The following is a 20,699-nucleotide window of genomic DNA, read 5'->3' on the forward strand; positions in this document are numbered from 1 at the left end:
AATAAAGCAGTGTGTAGTTGAGAAGCAAGTCTACCAACAGCCTGGGCTTGAACGCTGCCTCTTACCAGCTGTGGGTCCCGGACAAGTTATTTAACCTGCCTGTGATTCCATTTCTGCGTCTATAAAATGGGCAAAAGGTGACTCCTTGAGTTAATAGGTGTTAAGTATGTAGAACAACCCCTTGCCCAGCCCAGGCTCTTAGTAACTAGCTAACACCCCATTTGGGGTGTGTATACAACAGGCACTTAAGAATCCACCTGCAGTGCAGGAGACCTGATTCAAGGCCAGGGTTTGATCCCTGGGTGGGGAAGATCCCCTGGAGAAGGTAATGGCAACCCACTTCAGTATTCTTGCCTGGAGAATCCCATGGACAGAGGAGGCTGGTGGGCTACGGTCTGTGGGGTCAGAGGCAGACATGACTGAGCGGCTGACAGTCGTCACTGGTGTCCTCGGCGCCTTCCTAGGAGGAGGGGACGGCCCCCCACTCTCATCTGGGGCAGCCCTGCTGCCTGTGCTCAGTGGCACTAAGACCCAGAGTGGAGGGCGGGGAAGCCAGTTTTATTGAGCAAAGTTCTTCAACCTGGGCCTCAGGTCTCCCCTGCAGGAGGTAGCACCCCTAGGTCTGCTCCCACGGGCCCCAGGCCCACCTGCAGTCTCCAGCAAGGAGGGGACCTTTATTTGGCAGGAGATGAATACGTGAGCGACTGTCGACCGCAGGGAAAGGACAGATGGTGGGAGGTGGGAATGGACCGCCACAGGCAGTCTGTCCTGCCGTGAAGAGCCGCGGACAGGAGCTGCAGGGCCAGGCCTTCCTGGCCTCGGGCACTGGCCGGCCTGGGCCTGCCCTGGCAGCACAGTGTCCTGAAGGCAGGGGCGGGGATGGTCAGGCTGCCAGTCTCAGCGTGGTCACTCGATCTCCAGGATGAGGTCGTCACCCTCCAGCGTCATGTCCTTAGTCACGTGGACCTTGCGGACAGTGCCCTCCACAGGCGAGGTCACTACAGTCTCCATCTTCATGGCACTGAGCACACACAGGGGTTGGCCCTTGGTCACCTTGGCCCCTGCTGCCACCTTGATGTCTATCACCTTCCCGGGCATGGGTGCCCCAATCTGGCCCTTGACGTCCTTCAGGGCCTTGGGGTGGAAGTGCATCTCCTGCAGGCAGGGCGGACAGCACGTGAGGCCTCAGCCCTGCCCGTCCCCACCACCTGGCTGGCCCGGGGCAGCTGTACCTTCATGGCCTGGGTGTCCTTGACCAGGATGGACCGCAGCTGTCCGTTGAGCTCGAAGAAGACCTGCCTCTGGCCCGCCCGGTTGAGGTCACTTATGGCCAAGGCTTTGATGTGCAGCGTCTTGCCTCGCTCCAGCTCCACCTGCAGGGAGGCCGCCGGGAGGCTCAGAGCTGGGCAGGGCGAGGGGCAGGCGAGGAGAGCAGCCCCTGACCCAGTCCCAGGCAGGCCGCCCACCTCCCCGAGTCTCAGCTCCACACTTGTAAAGACCTAGCTCCCCAGTCTCTTAAGGGTACTGTGTGAACCCCCAGCTCACGAGGCCAAGGGACAGGCACATCAGAGCCCTGGCACCCTGGAAGTGCTGGGGTCCCTAGGGGTGGCCGCTGTGCAGCGCAGGTAGGTGCCAGAGCCACTGACCTCAAACTCCTCTGCAATCTTGGGTCCCTGCAGGAAGAGGCGTGTATTGAGGCTGTCCAGGGGGCCGAAGGTGGCAGTGAAGTCCTTGAAGTGGGCAAAGACGTCGGGGTACATGGCGGCTGAGAGCACGTCCTCCGGGGTCACCTCCTCCCCGTGCCGTTCCGTCAGCTCCTTCTCCAGCGCCTGCAGGTCCAGGGGTGGGAGGGAGGCTCCTGGCCGGCCCTCCACCCTCGGCAGGTCTTTCAGCACCTGGGATGCAGAGCGGATGGTCAGGCCTGGCTCCCAGACGCCCTTGCACTGCGCCGCCCCCCATGGAGCCGGGCCTTCCTGACCTTGGAGCGAAGGGGCTCTGGGAAGCCCCCGTGGGGGATGCCGATGTAGCCCTGCAGGAACTCCACCACCGAGCGGGGGAAGGACAGCTCCTCTGCCTGCGCTTCGGCCTCAGCTCGGGTCAGCCCGTTCTGCACCATGAACTGGGCCAGGTCCCCCACGATCTTGGAGGAGGGCGTCACCTGAGGAGAGGGGACCCCTGGGTTTAGGGGGCCAGGCACCTTACGGAGACCCCGTGGCAAGGGTGGGCGCACCTGGCTCACCTTGATGAGGTCGCCCAGCATCTGGTTGGCCTCCACGTAGGCCTTCTTGACCTCCTTGAACTTGGAGCCGAGCCCCATGCTGTGCGCCTGGAAGTGCAGGTTGGTGTACTGGCCCCCTGGGATCTCGTTCTCGTACACGTCCGAGTTGCCAGACTTCATGGTGGCCGTGCAGTCAAAGGCCGCGTACAGCCCCCGGGCCCCCTCCCAGTACTCGCTGTAGTCGAACACACGCTCCAGGGGCACGCCTGCAGGGACACCAGAGGGGGAGGCTCGGGTGCGCTGAGTCCCAGAGGCCCCTCCTGGGGCCCCGGGTCAATCAGGCCCCATCGCAGACGTGGGTGATGGAAGGCCTGGCCTGGAGAGGCCACCCTGACCTCCAGGACGGGCAGGGCTGTGGCTGTGCCTACCTGTGTCCAGGGGCGTCCCTCGGGTACAGGCCACCAGGGCCCCCATGCTGGGCTGTGATGTCATTCCAGACATGGAGTCAGCCGCCACATCCACCACGTCAGCCCCTGCGTGAGCACAGGCCAGCATGGCTGCCACGCCCGCCCCTGACGTGTCGTGGGTGTGGATGTGCAGCGGGAGGTCAGGGAAGCGGTCCCGGAGGGAGCTGACCAGCATGGTGCAGGCCGTAGGCTTCAGCAGCCCAGCCATGTCCTGAGGGGAGCGGGGAGGAGAGACAGTGAGGGGCGGGCACGCAGTGTGCCCAGCGGGGGTGAGGAGCGTCACAGCGGGGAGGCGGGGCAGGGGGCAGGCTCCCAGGGGTGGGCTGGGCGGGCACCTTGATGCACAGGATGTGGGTGCCGGCTCGCACCAGCTCCTCGGCCAAGCCCATGTAGTACTGCAGCGAGTACTTGGTGCGGCTGGGGTCGGACACGTCACCCGTGTAGGAGATGGCGGCCTCCACCACGCCACCAGCACTGCCCGCCGCCTCCATGCCCAGCAGCAGGTTGGGCAGGTAGTTGAGGGAGTCAAAGACCCGGAAGATGTCCATGCCATTCTCCTTGGCCACCTCGCAGAACCTGAGTGGTAGGAGTGCTCAGGGTTAGCGCCAGCCCACCCCCTCAGCACATCCTTTGCCGGCTCCTGGCCCTCTTGCAGGCCCTGGGGAGTGAGATAAGGGCCGGGTCTGGCGGGGGCACCCCAGCAGCATCCGGCAAGCAGCAGAGCCGCCCGGTGCCAGTCACGTGCAGTGCAGCTCCGTCTGCCCGAGTCAGAAGGACTGCTGGGGATTGTTTGCTTTGCCAAGGCATGGCAGGCTGAGGAGACGGAGGCCTGGGTTCCAGCCGCAGCTCTGCACACGTGCGCTGGGGCTCGTCTGCCCTCTGGGGGCCTCCCTGGAGCCCTCCCAGTTCTCTCGTTTGCCGCCCTGGCTGGGCACAGCTACTGAGAGGCTTGGTTTCCGGCCCACTGTGAGGTGCACAGGCCTCGCACCGGGGCCCGAACGACACACCCCGCCCAGGCTCACTTGAAGACCACATTGTCGGGGTAGTTGGTGTAGCCCACGGCGTTGGCCCCCCGCAGCAGCATCTGGAATGGGATGTTGGGGACGAGCTCCCGGAGCTCCTGCAGCCGTCGCCAGGGGCACTCGTACAGGAAGCGCATGGCGACGTCAAAGGTGGCTCCTGCACCGAGACCAAGAGGCCCAGGTCAGCCCTTCGCGTCCCGGGGGCCCCGCCATGCCCCGCGGCCTGCGACTCCGGTCTTAACAGCGCCCTGCCCATCAGGGTCCCTCACATCCTGGCCCTGACCCCTGCAGACTTTCCTTTGCTGGCCCCTTGGGACCACTTGGGCTCACAGTGTCCTCTCTGCGCCCCCCTCACAGCCCTTACCCCCCTTCTCTGTGCCACAGCGCGCCAACAGGCTGGCATCTCCTCTCTCACCCTGAGCTGCCAGGGTTTCAGCTCTGCGACCTCAGGTCCGGCACCAGGTCCGGGAGAAGGGACACGGGTCACCATTTGCTAAACCCGCGAACGCCTTGCCTTGTTCAGTTCCCACGGATTCCCCCAGGGTTCCCACCTCCAGCTTGTCCCAGAGAGTGACCCGCCTGCACTGTGGGGCCCACACCCCTCCCTCTTCCAGCCTACCTCCCCAGTTCTCTATGCTGAAGAGTTTGTTGAAGCTGTGGGCAACATAGGGGGAGATCTTTTTGAGATCGTGGGTGCGCACTCGAGTGGCCAGCAGTGACTGGTGGGCGTCCCTGAAGGTCGTGTCCATCAGCAGCAGCCCCTCATGGTTCCGCACCGCTCGAGCAAAGCCCTCGGGCCCCTCCCGTAGCAGGATGTCTCTGAAACCCGTTGGGGGTGGGCCTAGGGCAGAGCGGGGCATTAGCACCCACCCTGCAAGTGGCGGCCTCCGTGTCACCGCTGTGAGGTGGCAGAAGGGATCTCACCTACCTATGGGCACCACAGGGACGATGGGGTCCGTGGGGCTGGGGCTGGCCTTGACGGGGATCGGAGTAGTTGGGCCATTCACCATGACGTGTCCTGGGGAGAGAGTGGGCGAGGGTCAGGGCAGGCTGGCCCAAGCCTGAGTCAAGGGCAGAAGTTAGAGTGGCTGGGCCTGGGGCTGGGGGCACTCCTCCAGGACCCCGGGTCTTCCAGCTGGCCCCTGTCCTCTCCAGAGCCAGGGCCTCCTGGGTCAAGGCAGTGGGGACCTAGTGACAGCCACACGGATGGAGAAGCAGCCTCTGAGATCAGGAGCAGGGGCGAGGGGTCGGGGTCGGGGTCGGGGTGTGAAGCAAAGGAGGAGGCGCGTGGCCAGGCTGAGGATGGGGTGGGGCGGCCAGGCGGCTCTCTGGGTGGGGGCGGAAGCAAGGCATCTGGCGGGGAGAGAAGGGAGACTCGGGCGGACCGAGGTAGTGCAGCAGCTTCTGGGCCCGGTTCTGTGCGGGCCGCAGCTGGAACAGCTCTGGGTTCTCGTCGATGAACTGCGTGTCCACGGTGCCTGCCAGGAACTGCTGGTTGTTGAGCACGTTCTGCAGGAAGGGGATGTTGGTCTGCAGGACAGAGCGGGTGGGAGGGTGTCACCATGCAGTTTGGCCAGGGACAGGAGGGGCTGGACGTGCCGCCCCAGGGGCAAGGCTCCCCAGGCTGCGGCGCAAGGCTCCCCAGGCTGCGGCGCAAGCCTCCCCGTGAAGTGGCGGTCCTGCCCCGCCTCACCACCCCACCCCGCTCCTGGCGGAGCCCCCAGGCCGTCAGGGGCCTGAGCCCACCCCCCTACCCTGCTCGCCTTGGAGCCTGTGCTGAGTCCCACGTCCCCACTCCTCAGGGATCCTTGGATTCAGCCTTTCCTGCAGCACCACCCCTCCCCGCCATGCTTCCTCAAAGGGGCCCCAACCTCCAGGAACCCCACCACCGCACGCAGCACGCGTCCCCGCTTCCAGTTAAATCCACCTTCCTCCTGCCAGCCACCCCCGCCGGGATGCCCTCCCTGAGCTTCCAAGACTTTTCGCTCCCCTCTGCCTCCTCCCTGGTTCCCCCGGGGCTCCTCCCACCCCTGCAAGACAGGGGCTGTCACCCGGCCCCTCCTCCTCACCCAGCACTCTGTCCCGGGGTGGCCTGTCCTGGCCACCAGCTCCAGACCCCACGTGGAAGTGCCTCCTGGGCACCTCTTCCCGAGTGCTCCTCACACAAGCTCTTCCAGCCCCAAGTCGGCCTGTCTCCCCCAGGCCTCCCCTACCTTCCGCTGCGTGCCTCACCACCCACCCGGTTCCCAAAACCTGCGCTCATCACCTTCACCACTCCTGTGCCACTGGGCACACCAGACGACCCTATCACAGCCATCTCTGGACTCCGTGTCCCCTCGGCCTCAGGCCGTGCCTTCTGCCGGGCTCCGCCGGCACGGCCACCTCTGGTCACTCCAGACTTGCTCTGTGCGCTCACACCGCCCCGCCTGCTAGCTGAGCTCCTCCCGGAGGCCTGAACTCAAAGACCTTCCCGGTCCTCATCTCCCGCCCTCACGTGGAGCCGGACACTCCCTTTCTAGCACTCCACAGGACCAGCTGTGGGAAAGCCTCGCTCAGCCTCGTCATTTGCAATGCTCTCAGACCCGGGAGCGCTTTAGAGGCAGGGGTGCCGTCTGAGGGGCTGGTGCCCACGTGCTCTGCGCACAAGGGCCCTCCATTCTGCTCATTAAACAGCTGGGTGACAGCGTGAAGCCACGGCAGGGCTGAGCCCTACCTAGAGGCCAAGCAGGGGTGGGGTGGGAGCGCCTGGGAGCCCGCGCTGCGGGAGCTGCCCCAGGACATGACTTCGAGGTTAGTGGACGTGACTTCAATGTGTGTGTGCCTGCGGCTGTGGCCTGGCTGTCACTTCAGAGAAGGCAACTTTGTGTGTTGCACACGCGCGATCCTCTGGCACCTTCGATAGGAAGCCCAGGCCCAGCAGGCCCCAGGCCCTGAGGCTGCTCTGAGAGATTCTTCCTGTCCCCAGGGCTCTCGTCTCCTCCCCTACCAGCATCCATGGCAGCCACCGCAGATTGGGGCTGGCCAACATTGCCTCATGCCTGCCGGGTGTGACCAGCCTGCCTATCTGTCCCTGAGACTAGTCTGTGCTCCTCCTAAAATGGGGACATTTCAGCTGTGCCAAGGCATGGAATCCGAGACAAGAAAACCAGTTCCACCAGCTAAAGAACCTAGCGCATCCTAGGGGTGGCCAGGATGCTAAGAGGCCTCCACGTCCCACCCTGCGTTTCCCTTGGGTAGACCCCTCCTCCTCTGTCATTTCTGGAGGATGTCACGCCATCCGTCCTCCGTGGGGGAGTGAGCTCCATGCGGGCAGGCAGGCCCCTCTGGTTCCAGATCTATCCTAGCTCCCCGCCGAGCGGCACGTGGTGGATGCCATTAACGTGCTGAGAGTGAATAAAAACGTTCTTGATGGGGAGAAGGACAAGGGAGTATCTGATGCCACTGAGCAAGAGGTGACCTGGGCAAGGATCCAGCGCCTTCATTTTACAAATTCAACAGCCGGGGAGGTCTGAGGAGTGGCAACAAAAAGCATGCTTTCCAGCTGCCTGAGCCCCTCACAGGTCACCTCCTCTCTTCCCCTCTCACCCCATGAAGCACCAACAATCAACACTCCTCAGCCTGAATAAGAAAACTGGCTCAGTGGTTAAAGAACTTGCCCAAGGTGACCGGGTGTACCAGGCACGATTAGAAATCTAAGGAAATGGAAACCCACTCCAGTATTCTTGCCTGGGAAATCCCATGGACAGGGAAGCCTGGCGGGGTACAGTCCATGGGGTCGCAAGAGCTGCACACGACTTAGCGACTAAACCACCACCACTGTTTCCCTGAGTAGCCTGAGGGATAGGAGATACTTGGGGGAGGTGGTAACTTCCTTGTTTCCCTGCTGGGCCCAGACGAAAGACGAGGGTGCGCGTTCTGCTTCAGAGCTCTCAGCGCTCCCAGCCGAGCCCGGATCTCGGAGGCAAAAAGCGGGGAACTCGACCCCGCCCCCGACACACCGCGGGAGCCCCGTCTCGTTCCGGGCCACTCTTCCACGGAAATGGCCCGGTAGGAACAGAAGGGGAAGGAGGGGCCGCGGGCCAGGCCAGGACCCCTGACGCACAGCTTCAAACGGCGTGCCACCGCCGGCCTGCCGGGAAAGCGCGCCGCGCAGACCAATCGGGCCGGAGGCGGAGACCGGTTGGTTCCCGAGCTCGCCCGGTGGGGCGGGGAGCCTGGGACGAGGAGGGAGGGGCCGGCAGCGGGGGCGGGGCGCGGCGCCAGCCCGAGGCCGAGCCCTCTCCGCCCCACCCCGCGGGAGCCCGGCCGGGGGGCATCGCCCAGCCCACCCCTCCCCCCGCAGGGCCCGTGCCTGTTGGGGACCCTCCACGTGACTTGGTGATGCAGAACGGTTATGACCTTCACCGTGTGTCTGTGAACGCGAGGGTCCCAGCAACAGTGCGGGTTTGCACCCGGCCCTGCCGGTGGGTGCGGGGATGTGTGGGAGTGTGGGCATGTGTGGGTGTGTTGGGGAGGGTGCCCAGCGACATGTGACAAAGACTCTCGTCTCTGGGAGATGGTGAAGGGGCCCGCGAGCTGGCGCTTTGTCTGCCTGTCTGCAGAGCGACGGTTCGCGCAGCGGCAGCAGGCGCCCGTGCGGTGCAGGATGCCGGGGCGCCAGGGTGGCCGGGGGCGCGCGCGCCTGTGCCCGGGTGAGTGCGCTGCGGCAGCACCGGGGGGCTGCGCTGCGGGTCCGCGCCGGCCCGGGCCTCGGGCGTGACCAGGAGCCACCCGTGGGCGCTGCAGTGGCCGCGTGTCCGGGTGACCTCGGGAGCCGGCCTGGACCCGGGTGGATCCCCGCGCGCCCCTCCCCGTCCGCTCTCCACGTGCGTGTCCGCGGTGCGCGTGCTCGTTGGCGCGCACCCGCCTGCCTGTCGCTGCCGCCGCCGCCGCCGCGAATCGCTCCGGGAAAAGGTGCCGGGAACCGAGTGAGCCGGGGCCGCGGGCCCGAGCGCCATGGGCCGGAAGGCGCGCGGAGCGCGGCTGGTCAGCCCCGGGCCTCATCCCCGCGGGAGAGCCGCCTGGAGTCGGCAGGGGCCGGCCGGGCCCACGGGGAGGCCGGCCCGCGCCCCCTGAGCTACGGACACCAGGTGAGGGGCCGTGGGGGGAAGTGTGGGGAGCGGCCGGGGAGGGGCGGGGGCCCCGGGAGGGCTTGGGGAGGCGCCTTAGCCGGCGGGGGAGGGGATGGCGCCGAAGGGATGCTGGCGAGTCCAGGGGACGCCAGGGGAAGGAAGTTCCGGGACCCTCCCTGCGCTCCCGGCCACCTCCGCTTCCTGCTCACGCCTCACCTTGTCCCCAGAGCCTGGGTTCCCTCTCACGGCTCGGGAAATGTGACCTTTATTCGGGGGGCCTGGCTCTGCAGGCCCCAGCCTGATCTCAGCTTTGGGGGACCCCTTGGGCCTTTGACCCTGACCCCACCCCCAGGCCAGGCTCTGGAAGCTGCCCCCCCACCCAAGATCGGCCTGGGGGCAAGTGGGCAGTGGTGCCAGCCCCACCTGTGCCTGGGCTGTGGCCCTTCCTACAGGGCGCTCGCCATGGCCCCGCCACTCCTGCTGCTGCTGCTGGCCAGTGGAGCGGCCGCCTGCCCACTGCCCTGCATCTGCCAGAACCTGTCGGAGTCGCTCAGCACCCTCTGTGCCCACCGAGGCCTGCTGTTCGTGCCGCCCAACGTGGACCGGCGCACGGTGGAGCTGCGGCTGGCCGACAACTTCATCCAGGCCCTGGGGCCGCCGGACTTCCGCAACATGACCGGGCTGGTGGACCTGACGCTGTCCCGCAACGCCATCACCCGCATCGGGGCCCGCGCCTTCGGGGACCTGGAGAGCCTGCGCTCCCTGCACCTGGACGGCAACAGGCTGGCGGAGCTGGGCGCGGGCAGCCTGCGGGGCCCCGCCAACCTGCAGCACCTCATCCTCAGCGGCAACCAGCTGGGCCGCATCGCGCCGGGCGCCTTCGACGACTTCCTGGGCAGCTTGGAGGACCTGGACCTGTCCTACAACAACCTACGGCAGGTGCCCTGGGCCGGCATCGGCGCCATGCCCGCCCTGCACACCCTCAACCTGGACCACAACCTCATCGACGCGCTGCCCCCGGGCGCCTTTGCCCAGCTCAGCCAGCTCTCCCGCCTTGACCTCACCTCCAACCGCCTGGCCACGCTGGCACCTGACCCTCTCTTCTCCCGGGGCCGCCACGCTGAGGCCTCGCCTGCGCCGCTGGTGCTGAGCTTCAGTGGGAACCCCCTGCACTGCAACTGCGAGCTGCTTTGGCTGCGGCGGCTGGCACGGCCCGACGACCTGGAGACCTGTGCCTCCCCGCCCGGCCTGGCTGGCCGCTACTTCTGGACGGTGCCCGAGGGCGAGTTCTCCTGTGAGCCGCCCCTCATCGCCCGCCACACGCAGCGCCTCTGGGTGCTGGAGGGCCAGCGGGCCACGCTGCGGTGCCGGGCCCTTGGTGACCCAGTGCCCACCATGCACTGGGTTGGCCCCGATGACCGGCTGGTGGGCAACTCCTCCCGGGCCCGGGCTTTTCCCAACGGGACCCTGGAGATCGGGGTGACGGGCTCCGGGGACGCGGGGGCCTACACCTGCATTGCTACCAACCCGGCCGGTGAGGCCACGGCCCGTGTTGAACTGCGGGTGCTGGCTCTGCCCCACGGAGGGAACGGCAGCACCGAGGGGGGCCGCCCGGGGCCCTCGGACATCGCGGCCTCAGCCCGCACGGCCGCGGAGGGCGAGGGCACGCCCGAGTCGGAGCCGGCCGTGCAGGTGACGGAGGTGACCGCCACCTCGGGGCTGGTGAGCTGGGGGCCGGGGCGGCCAGCGGACCCCGTGTGGATGTTCCAGCTCCAGTACAACAGCAGCGAGGACGAGACCCTCATCTACCGGTGAGGGGGTGCTCTGCAGTCCGGGGCCCCCAGCTCGGGAACTGCCCTCCTCTGAGCTGGCTCTGCCCCCTCCAGGGAGGGCTGGCCACCTCTCCTGCCTCTGCTCTCTCCTGGGGCTTCCGTGCACCCCTTCTCAGCTTCCGAGCTGCCTGGGGGTCGTGGGGGCTGCAGGGGGAGGGGAGGGGGGAAGGGGGGAGGCTGTGCCCTGCATGGTCTCAGGCGAGGCTGGCAGGCGGGGCCCAGGGTGCTGGCGTCTGTGTTTTAGGCGCGCGGGCTTAGCCACTCGGGCACTGCCGTGTGCTTCTCCACAGCCTCTGAGGCCGGCCCGGGGTAGGCCTGGGTGTTGACGGGCACACCCGGGGTAGGCCTGGGTGTTGACGGGCACACCTGTCTGCCCTGCACCATCTCCAGGGCCACACGTGCCTGTCTGTTTTCTCTGCCTTCTGAAGTGAACACACAGGCTCCTGTGGGCCTAGGGAAGAGGCTCTTCAGAGCTGGGACCTGGGGGCGTGTGCGTGGGGGAGGGCAGTGGGCTGTGAAGGGAGCTTCAAGGCCTTGTGGCCCTTGGCAGGGGGAGGGGGCGGGGACGGGGGCTTGGACCCCAGGCCTGCTCTCTGATCCCCTGCCCTTGCCTGCAGGATCGTCCCAGCCTCCAGCCATCACTTCCTGCTGAAGCACCTGGTCCCGGGTGCCGACTACGACCTCTGTCTGCTGGCGCTGTCACCCGCCGCTGGGCCCTCTGACCTCACTGCCACCCGGCTGCTGGGCTGTGCCCACTTCTCCACGCTGCCAGCCACACCCCTGTGCCACGCCCTGCAGGCCCACGTGCTGGGCGGGACCCTGACTGTGGCCGTGGGGGGCGTGCTGGTGGCTGCCTTACTGGTCTTCACTGTGGCCTTGCTGGTTCGGGGCCGGGGGGCCGGGAACGGCCGTCTCCCCCTCAAGCTCAGCCACGTGCAGTCGCAGACCAACGGAGGCCCCAGCCCCACACCCAAGGCGCACCCCCCACGCAGCCCGCCGCCTCGCCCCCAGCGCAGCTGCTCCCTGGACCTGGGGGACAGCGGCGGGTGCTACGGTTATGCCAGGCGCCTCGGAGGGGCCTGGGCCCGACGGAGCCACTCTGTGCACGGGGGGCTGCTCGGGGCCGGGGGCCGGGGGGCGGGGGGCAGCGCCGAGCGGCTGGAGGAGAGCGTGGTCTGAGGGCTGGGAGACCGCCTCGGGGGCGGAGGGTACAGGCGGGCGGCCTCCTGGCCTGGTGGGTCAGCGTGGCCAGAGAGCCCCCCCCCCCCCGGCCCTCCCCTCGGTGCCTCAGGCAGGACAGGGGCCCTTGCCCTGGTTCTGGCCTCCAGTCAGGCAAAACAGGACAGGTCTCTGTGACAGGTGCTCACGGCCTCCAAGCGGGGGCTGCAGCCGCCAAGTGGAAGTCTTGTTTGTCTTTATAATAAAATTATTGGGGTCACCTCAGTGCTAGTCTCCGGTCTTGTCCTGCCCGGCTCCCTGAGGGGCCTGTGGAAGCACAGACAAGCGGGGTCAGGCAGGGGCTCCCAGCCCTGTGGAGGCGGCCCCAGCAGCCTGGGTGCCCGCGGGCCCTAGGGTGCCCCAGAGAGCAGGCGGCTATGTGCCCACATCTATATGCAGAGGACGCCCCTTCCTGGAGCGTGCAGCCAGGACGCTCGCCTGGCGTGGGCATCAGAGCGTGCAGGGCAGCAGCGGGAGCCCGTGGGGGACGGCCCAGCTCTTCCGGGCAACGGGACCTGGGCTGGTAACTCAGAAAGTCCCCACTGGCCCCTGCTGGTGACAGCATCTTTCCCCATTGGCCAAGGTGCCTTCAGGATTTGTAATGTCAAACCAAAGGGGCTGGAATCGTACCGCCCTGCTCTCGGTCTAGGACCCCCGGAGGGCTCCTGTCGGGGGTGCAGGCCCCGAGTGGGGCCTTGGCTCTCAGCTGCTCCCGACGCCCCTCTTGCTGGACACCCCGGGGCAAACACCAGGGGGTACCAGGCCCCCATGGCCACAGCTCTGGTCCCCACCTCGAGGAACCAGGCTCGGGGCGGCGTGCCCTGCCCTGTCCCACCCTCTCCGGGCCCACGTCCCCACCAGCCCATGGCCCAGACGGCCTTCTCTGGGAGCAGCCTTCAAACAACCACTGCTCCCAAGCGTCGGCTGGGAGGAAGCTGCAAACACACCCCAGGCACGCGTGGTTCTCCGCTGGTGCCAGGAGCACCCAGGCGCTTTGAGAGCATGCAGGTGCCCGGGCCCCGCTGTGGAGGGGGGTGTGGCACCCCGGCCCACGGGGCTGTACCTGTGCTGAGGGGTGGTGCACCTTTCTGCCTAAGGCCTGCTGTGCCTCTGATGGGGAGCCTGGTGAGAGCTGGTATGGTAAGGTGCGCGTGTACGCGTGTACGCGTGTGCCGGCTGAGCTCACACACGTGTGCATGGCGCTGAGACACACGTGTGCCTGCCCACCCAGCCCCGGAACACATACCTGGATGTGGCCCAAGAGAGATCCTGGTTTAAATAAAGTGAAACAAGGGCTTCAGCCAAGAGGAGCAGGAGAGCATGAGCCGTGCCAGGGCAGTGCGGAGGGCGGCAGGGCTGGTGCCCGGTCTGGGCACGCACTGGGGGGGCACTGGGGCCCCAGCTTGCTGCCAGCCTCCCACCTTCCTTGGCCTCTGTGGCCCTGGCTCCCTCCTCCACCTTCTGGCGCGAAGGCAGTGGGAGCTTGGGAGCCCCCTAGCCTGTCGGATGGGTGGACAGTCCTCTGGCCCGGGGTCACCAGCAGGACAAGACCACAGGGGTGGGCAGGCGAGGGGTGGGGTGGCCGGGCCCCCCACTCACCAGTCACCTGGCCCGGAGCAGCCCCAGATGCGGCCTGCCACCATGCCACATCCTGGCCACATGTGCAGGAAACAGCCCCTGACCGGGTGCCCCAAGGCTCCTCACGGAAGCACAGGTGCCCCAGCGCCGGGAGACAGCCCTGTCCTGTGAGGCGGGCTGAGAGGGGCCACTGCCCCGTGGGCTCCTCCCTCCCGCCTGCTTTTTGAAAAGGTGAAGGGGATGGAGCAGGGCTGAGCGAGGACAGCGCTGCCCACGTGGCCCAGACCCGGCGCCCAGCCTGGACCCAGCAGAGCGGGAGCCACTGAGAAGGCAGGGGCTGCGGGGTGCCGTGTGCAGTGTGGGGACTTGGGGGGCAGCTCCCCCACCGTGGGCTGGACAGTGTGGTTCCCTGCCCCCGGCCCTGCAGCAGGTCTAAAGTGGCGTATGCCCAGGGCAGGCCCACGGCTATGTGGAGGCACTGGCCTCGGACACAGACAGCCTGCACAGTGACTTCACCTCCAGCTATGGATGCGAGTGGCAAGGACAACCCAGAGGCCAGGGGCATCTCGGGCCTGCAGCCGCTCACCTTCACGCCTCGGACTCGGAACTCGGCCAGGGCTCTACTCATCTTGGTGGCGGCCGTGGGGTGGTCCTTGCCGTGAGCGATGACCTTGACCAGCAGGGAGTCGTAGTGGGGGGAGATGACGGCGCCTTGGAAGGCAGAGGCGTTGTCCAGGCGGATGCCCATGCCCTCCCCGCTCCGGAACACCTGAGGGCAGAGGTGGCCCAGTCAGGTCCAGGTCTGAAGCCGGAGTCGAGATGCGGCACCCCCGTGGCCCCAGGCTGGACCAGCATGGGCCGGCAGGGCGCCAAGAGTCACGCACAGGTGACCCCCAACTCTGGTTTGAGGAGTTCTGCTTCATTTCTGCCAGCACCCCACCAAGGGGCACCCCACCGGCTCTAAGGGCCACAGTCACGGTTTCCTCCTCTCTGAGAGAGCTGGCAGGGTGGGGAGCATGGGCCCCGCCAGCCCCAGGCTCGAGGCCCCGCTCACAGGGCTGACGCGGAGCCAGCAGGACACGGATGGGCCAGACCTGCCACCCGCCTGCTTGACCAGCCCTCTTGCCTTTCAGATTCATTTTTTCATTCATTCAGTCCACAGCGCGTGTGCCCACCTCACGCCAGGCACTGGGGACACAGCAGCTAAAACAGAGGCCCTGCTTAAGCAGGGCTCCCAGCCTGCGGGTTGAGGGGACAGATGAAGGAGGAAATACACAGACGAGTGACCAGGGTGCGGCAGGACGGAGCCAGGCAGGGGAGGCAGGCCGAGGGGGCCCTTAACATCCAGTGACAGGGAAGGCCTCGGGGTCCCCCGCCTCCCCTCCCTGTCAAGAGGGAGACGAAGGAGCAGTGAGCCGATGAGAAACGCTGGGACCAGACGCAAGGAGACGCATGTGAGCCCACAAGCCGACAGGGAAGCGAGGGCGGCTCAGGGCACGTTCAGGGGCTCCCAGGAGTCCCACGGTAGAGACTCAGGGTGGGGGAAGGGGCTTTGGCTGTGAATGCCCGGGGTGGGGGCCTCGTGAGCAGCACCGGCCAGGGAGACGGGGAGCGGGAGGGACAAGCAGGGGGCCTGGGGACACGCACTGCACCGCGTTTCCGCGTCTAAGGGACACAGCCTGTGCTCGATAAAAAGGAACTTAATAAAATATTTAAGCGTGAACACTCAGCTGTGAGCAGGAACTGTCAGCTAAAAATATTCTGTGGTAAACCAGGCTCGGAGGAGCCAGGCCTCGGAGGTGGAGCTGGAGTGGGGCTGCCCCTGCCCGCCGAGGGCAAGCTCGATGGGGGTGCCCGCTGGACAGCGCTCTGGCCTGGGAGCTGGCCCCAACCTGTGGACCTGGATCCTTCCAGAAACAGCCTTGGCGGCAGCTCTGCCTCAAGCTGAGCAGCTGATGCGACTCTCAGAACCAGATTGCTCCCTGCCCCGCCCCACCCCACCCGGCCGCCCCAGTCTCTCCTCTGGGGCTCAGTGACTGAGAATCACCCTCCTGTCCCCCTGCCGGTCTGCTTCCCCAGAGGCCTGGGCAGAGGGGGCAGCGGGAGGGCTGCAGAGTGCTGACTTGGGGCCAGAGGTATTCTTAGCCGGGGCGTGAGGCAGGGCCAGGGGCCAGGGGCCAGGGTCCCCAGCCAGCCCAGAGGCGGGGGTCGGGGGAGCCCCCCAGGCCCTCTCTCAGCCCCTGGCCCCCCATACCCCTGCTCGGTCTCCTCCCTGTCCCCACCATCTCCCGGACTCCCGCATGCATCCCTGACGGGTCCCCTGGCCCAGCCCAGCCCCTCTGCTGAGACCTCCGGGTCATCATCCCTCGTGTGCCTGGCTCCTCCGCCAGGCTGAAGGCCGAAGCCAGCAGGACTGCTCAGTGGGCAGCGAAGCTTTGGGTCCTTGTGAGACGAGTCGAGGACCCTGGGCTCTGTTCCCAGGGATCCTGCACTTGGCTCCACCCAGCTGACCTCCCTGTCCCAGCCGGTGGCCTTTCCGGCCTCCATGGCAGCCTCTCCCAGGAATACTCTCCCCTTTAGTGCTGGACAGCGCCTGGCTCCCGCGTATTCTAAGTCAGCTTCCGATCAGCTCCAGTGAGGCGCCTCCTTCACTGCTGGGCCCACAGGCTCCCTCGTGCCCCCCAGAGAAGCGCCTTCGTGCAGACTGAGCCAGGCAGCGGGCTCCGGCGGAGGCAGCCTACCTCGATGCGGCCGGTGTCGGGCTGGAAGCTGCGCGCGGGGTCCTCGGTGGTAACCCGGCACTGGATGGCACAGCCGTTGATGCGGATGTTCTCCTGCCGGAGGCCCAGGTCAGGCAGGCTCCGGCCCTCGGCCACGTGGATCTGGGCGTGGACCAGGTCCACACTGCAGGTGGGGGGAGGGAAGGGGAGGGGGCCAGCGTGAGGCCCCTGGCCCTGCCTGCTGGCCCTCACCAGCCTCCTCCTGACCATGCCCGGCTGGGAGCCCTGCAGGGTCTGCCTGAGGAGGACAGTGGCTGGAAGAGCAGCTGAGATGTTAGCAGCGCCCTGGGCTTGCCCCCCAGCTCCTCCCCCAACTCTGCCCTGAGCCCTCCCTGTCCCCCTGCCTCCCCCAGACCCTCCCGAGGTCAGATCCTCCCTCTCAGAGCGGTACTGCTACTCTGTATGTGGTGGGTGGGGTGGGGGTCGGTTTGCCAGAGAACAGGTCTGTAATGAATGAATGGGGCCGCAGCTAATGGAGGCTCCACACTTGTGACCGTTGTGGTCAGGTGCCACCCTCCTAGGACCTGCGTTGCAGCTAGGCTTGTCCCCAAGACCCCCCACCCTGCCCCAGAGAAGATCTCAGAGTACAACCTCCACACGAGCCTGGTTTTCTAAGCACACCCTCCCTGACTGCCATGCTCCTAAGGACAGCAACAAATTCAAGTGGAACAGCTGTTAAAAAAGTCCGGGTTTTAAATTTATTGTCACTGAGGCTTGTGGTAAGGACAGCCGGGAAACGCCGTTGGCAGACCTTCCTCAGTGTTTGTATGTCAGCAGCGATGATGATCACTGCATCGCTACGCATCCACGCCGTGGACTGTGGCTGTGCCCTTCCCAAGCTTCACCTCCACAGAAATGCTCTGAGAGCCGCCAACATCCCATCAGAGGACGAGCCCGAGGGTCAGAGAGGCTGCAGCCCAACCAAGCTCTACGCGGCTCGTGACCTGGGAGGAACCTGCGCCCGAGTCTGTGTCTCTCTGACACAGAAGAACCTCTGCTTGGGAGCAAGCAAAGAGCTCGACCCTTAGCAGGACCGACTCAGGGCAGGCTCAAGATTGACGAAAAATTTCCAGCATCGTGAAGGGGAAAGTCTCACGGGGCCAGAGGGTGAGGCTGGAGCATGTGGTCAATCAGCCCTGACCTGGAGACAGGGAGGACTCTGGGGGCTCTCACACCTACCAGGTGAGGGCAGGTGCCCCAGCAGCATCCTCAGTCTCAGGTTGGATCAGAGGTTGAAGAAGGAGCTGTCAGGAAAGTTCCATAGTGGGAGGGACTGGCCCAAGGCCAGGGCATAACACTTCGACGACTCAACATACGTATTTTGAAATGAAGAGAGGCCATATTAATTGTTTATAAAATGGGCAGGTTTTTTGGGGAAATGTCTCTACGCAATGCTTGTGGGAGGACCAATCGGTACAGGTGATCTAGAAAGCTCTTTAGGTGGTGGTGTTGTTCAGTTGCTAAGTAGTGTCCACTAGTTGGTCACTCTCTGTGACCCCATGAACTGCAGTGTGCCAGGCTTCCCTCTCCTTCACTCTCTCTCTAGGTGAGATGTTGCTTATTTATCGCTCAGGTAATCCTACTAAAGATGCGTGTCCTCAGAACTCTTCAGAGAGGTGGGCAAAGATTTAGGCCCAAAGATGTTAAGTGACACACCCTTAAAAGCCACAAAAGTAAAAAACCACCTGATTGTTTAAAAATAGAGGACTATGGAGATGAGTTGGAAACCTCCCAGAAGATGGAACAGTGTGCAGCCACTTCCAAGAATTGAAAAAATAATGGGAATGCCTTAGACAAATATGACATTTGAAACGTAGAATAAAAGTCATATACAAAACATCTCAATTGTGTCAAACTACTTATACAGTTATGTAAATAAAGATGGAAAGAAACCAAACGATTTAGCGTGGGCTTAGGAGATACAGCACAGGGCTTGAGAGGACCAGCTGTGCGACCTCGGGCCACTCTCTTAACCTCTCTGAGCCCCGGTTTTGTCATCTGAAATTGGGGCTGACTGATGCCTTGGGGATGCGCAGCACACAGAGCCGCCCGCTGGGAGCCTCCCAGCATCCTGGTTCTGAGCAGTGGGGCCTGAGGCCTGTTCGTTTGCTCCCTTGTACAAACTCTCACAATGGCATGTGATGCTTGTATAATAATACTTTTCATAAAAAACAAAGTACACGGGTCCCTAACTATTCTCCATCAGTGGACAGTGAGCTCCCCAGGAACCCGCGACCGGGTCTTACACAAGATGTGGGAGACGCCCTTCCCATGCCCGCCCTGCGGAGTGCAGCCGCCTGGCCCCGGAGGCCGCCCCGCCCGCCCCGCCGGCTGCGCCCCTGCTCACTCTGTGATCTCCTCGGTCACCGTGTGCTCCACTTGCAGGCGCGAGTTGACCTCGATGAAGTAGTGCTTGCCGTGCCTGTCCACCAGGAACTCCACGGTGCCCGCGTTCTCGTAGCCCACCTGTGGGGCGGCCTCGTTAAGCAGGGGTCTGTGGTGAGCGCCCAGTGGGGGCGCAGGCTCACCCACTGGGCTGCTTCCATAGTAAAACAGACTGGCCAACCCCACCCCACCCGACGGCAGGCAGAGGGCCAGCCCTGCCCCCGGGGGGTGAGCGCCCAGCCCCCGCAGCTGGGCCCGGCCTGGACGTCTCCCTAGGCCTCCCGGGAGCCTCTGAAGGCTGCGCCCAGCTTGTCCAGGTGAGACCTGAGCAGAGCTCCCACCGGCCCAGACGCCACCCTCGCCCCCAGCGGTTCCTCAGCTTTGGGACATGGGCCCCACCCGTGTGTACCCTGGCCTCTCCTGGATCTTCCTGACGCTTAGAGGGTCTTCAGAAAGCTCCCCTCAGCTTTACTCCGCCATCGCCTCTGGTTACTACCCAGAGACACCATCTGAGAGGGACCTCATCGACAGATGAGGCTGTACCTCAAAACGCACGCCTCATTCTAGCTTCACTTCCAGTCCCACCAAAACCACACCCTAGACTTCACTCCCTCAAATCTGTTCTAGAATGAGACACTTCATAAACCAATAAATAAGACCAAACTCAAGGCAAGAAAACTCCTATGAAGGAAGCAAAACCTCAACTATAATCAGACCCTAATCAACGCCTCATGTTAGCCATGGCTGGAGCCTCACTGGCTCTCTGTTTGGGGAAGGTCCCAGCAGCGTCTGTAGTCTGGGGCCTGGGCTTCCCGGGAGCCTGAGGGGGCTCAGCCCTGGAGGAGAGAGGCCCAGGGGCCCGCCAGGCGGAGGGGACGGCGGACCTGAAAATACGCCCCCTCAGGGCTCTGGGAGGCCGAGGCTGGGGCAGGGTGCCTGGCCTCTGAGTAGGGCTGGGGTCAGGGGTACCAGAAGAAGAGAGAGCGGGGCCCCTGCTCCAGCCTGGCCAGCCCATGGGCGCTCACTCCGCAGCCCCCAGAGTGCAGACAGGAGGTGGCGGCCTTGGGGCGTGAACGGGGTGCAGGAGACAGGATGCCGGGGACGGTTGGGCATGAGTGAGGAAGAAACGCCTGAACACCGTTCCTTAATCCTGACGGAAGCCCCTGCTGCCCCCCGGAAGCTCGGTCTGTGCTGAAGGGCGCTGAGGCAAGGCCAGCGGCTCTCTCTCTCCCTCCTCCTCACGGCCCTTCCAGTCTCCAGGCCTGGCCTCTGGACCCAGTGCCTCCGCGACCGCACAGCACAGATCCCAAGGGCCTGGCATCAGCCCTCCGCCTCCTGTCCTTCCGGAGTCGGTCACCCTGGGCCACCCTGCCCTGCAGCAGCTGGCCACCCTGGGCCCCCCGTGACCACCAGGTGTGAGGCTGTGTCTGCGGGAGCTCAAAGCGAGCCAGGAGCGGGCTCCTTGTCTCCACGTGGGGAGAAGGCCACTGCGCCGTGGCTCTCAGCTCTGTCCCCTGCCCCTCACCTGCTTTGCAAGCTTGACGGAGTCGCTAGTGAGCCGGGTGCGCAGCTGGGGGTCCAAGTGGGCAGCCGGGGCGATCTCCACCACTTTCTGGTGCCGCCGCTGGATGGAGCAGTCCCGCTCGTAGAGGTGAAGGATGTTCCCGTACTGGTCCCCTGGGATGCGGTAAGCCGGGCTCAGCCCCGGGGGGTCTGGACACTCCAGTCTCCAGACGAGCACCATGGCTGTTCAGCACTGCTCCCAGGGTGGCTCAGCAGCGGCTCCAAACAGCACACCAGGCCTCAGGTCTGACCAGCCCGGCACCCGCAGCCCACCTTCCTGGGAAAGGTCCCACAGAGGGAGAGCTCCGGTAGCTTTCCCAAAGCCCAGGAAGACCAGGGCCCCCACTGCCTCATGCTGCCGCCCCCGGACGCCCTACTCACCCAGGATCTGCACCTCGATGTGGCGTGGCTTCTCGATGAACTTCTCCACGAACAGCGCCCCGTTCCCGAAGGCGGCCAGAGCCTCCGAGTAGGCCCGGGTGTAGTTCTCCTCCAGCTCCTGGGAGGGCAGGCGGGGGCCCAGGA

General features: G+C 65.3%; 2 protein-coding genes across 11 annotated transcripts in view; one reads left to right on the forward strand and one right to left on the reverse strand.

Annotated features, from left to right (window-relative positions):
- Positions 1-537: 537 nt before the first annotated feature.
- Positions 538-20,699, reverse strand: part of PC (pyruvate carboxylase) — a 102,710-nt gene continuing 82,548 nt past the window's right edge. For all 10 annotated transcript variants that reach the window (XM_019954794.2, XM_070782453.1, XM_019954795.2 and 7 more), the window contains 16 exons: positions 20,556-20,673; positions 20,137-20,288; positions 18,574-18,692; positions 16,188-16,350; positions 14,033-14,215; positions 5,093-5,237; positions 4,636-4,725; positions 4,327-4,548; positions 3,708-3,864; positions 3,021-3,261; positions 2,647-2,896; positions 2,240-2,484; positions 1,979-2,158; positions 1,647-1,895; positions 1,233-1,373; positions 538-1,155 (listed from right to left, as the gene is read on the reverse strand). In XM_019954794.2, the coding sequence (XP_019810353.1) occupies positions 907-1,155; positions 1,233-1,373; positions 1,647-1,895; positions 1,979-2,158; positions 2,240-2,484; positions 2,647-2,896; positions 3,021-3,261; positions 3,708-3,864; positions 4,327-4,548; positions 4,636-4,725; positions 5,093-5,237; positions 14,033-14,215; positions 16,188-16,350; positions 18,574-18,692; positions 20,137-20,288; positions 20,556-20,673 (2,904 nt within the window). In that variant the 3' untranslated portion in view covers positions 538-906. The remainder of the gene's footprint in view (positions 1,156-1,232; positions 1,374-1,646; positions 1,896-1,978; positions 2,159-2,239; positions 2,485-2,646; positions 2,897-3,020; positions 3,262-3,707; positions 3,865-4,326; positions 4,549-4,635; positions 4,726-5,092; positions 5,238-14,032; positions 14,216-16,187; positions 16,351-18,573; positions 18,693-20,136; positions 20,289-20,555; positions 20,674-20,699) is intronic.
- On the forward strand, positions 8,927-12,093 carry LRFN4 (leucine rich repeat and fibronectin type III domain containing 4). The gene is made up of 2 exons (XM_019954801.2): positions 8,927-10,629; positions 11,268-12,093. Exons 1-2 carry the CDS (start codon positions 8,945-8,947, stop codon positions 11,827-11,829), a joined length of 2,247 nt encoding a protein of 748 aa, XP_019810360.2. The 5' UTR covers positions 8,927-8,944; the 3' UTR covers positions 11,830-12,093.

This window comes from Bos indicus, chromosome 29, assembly GCF_029378745.1.
Source record: "Bos indicus isolate NIAB-ARS_2022 breed Sahiwal x Tharparkar chromosome 29, NIAB-ARS_B.indTharparkar_mat_pri_1.0, whole genome shotgun sequence".
Lineage (NCBI taxonomy): Eukaryota > Metazoa > Chordata > Mammalia > Artiodactyla > Bovidae > Bos > Bos indicus.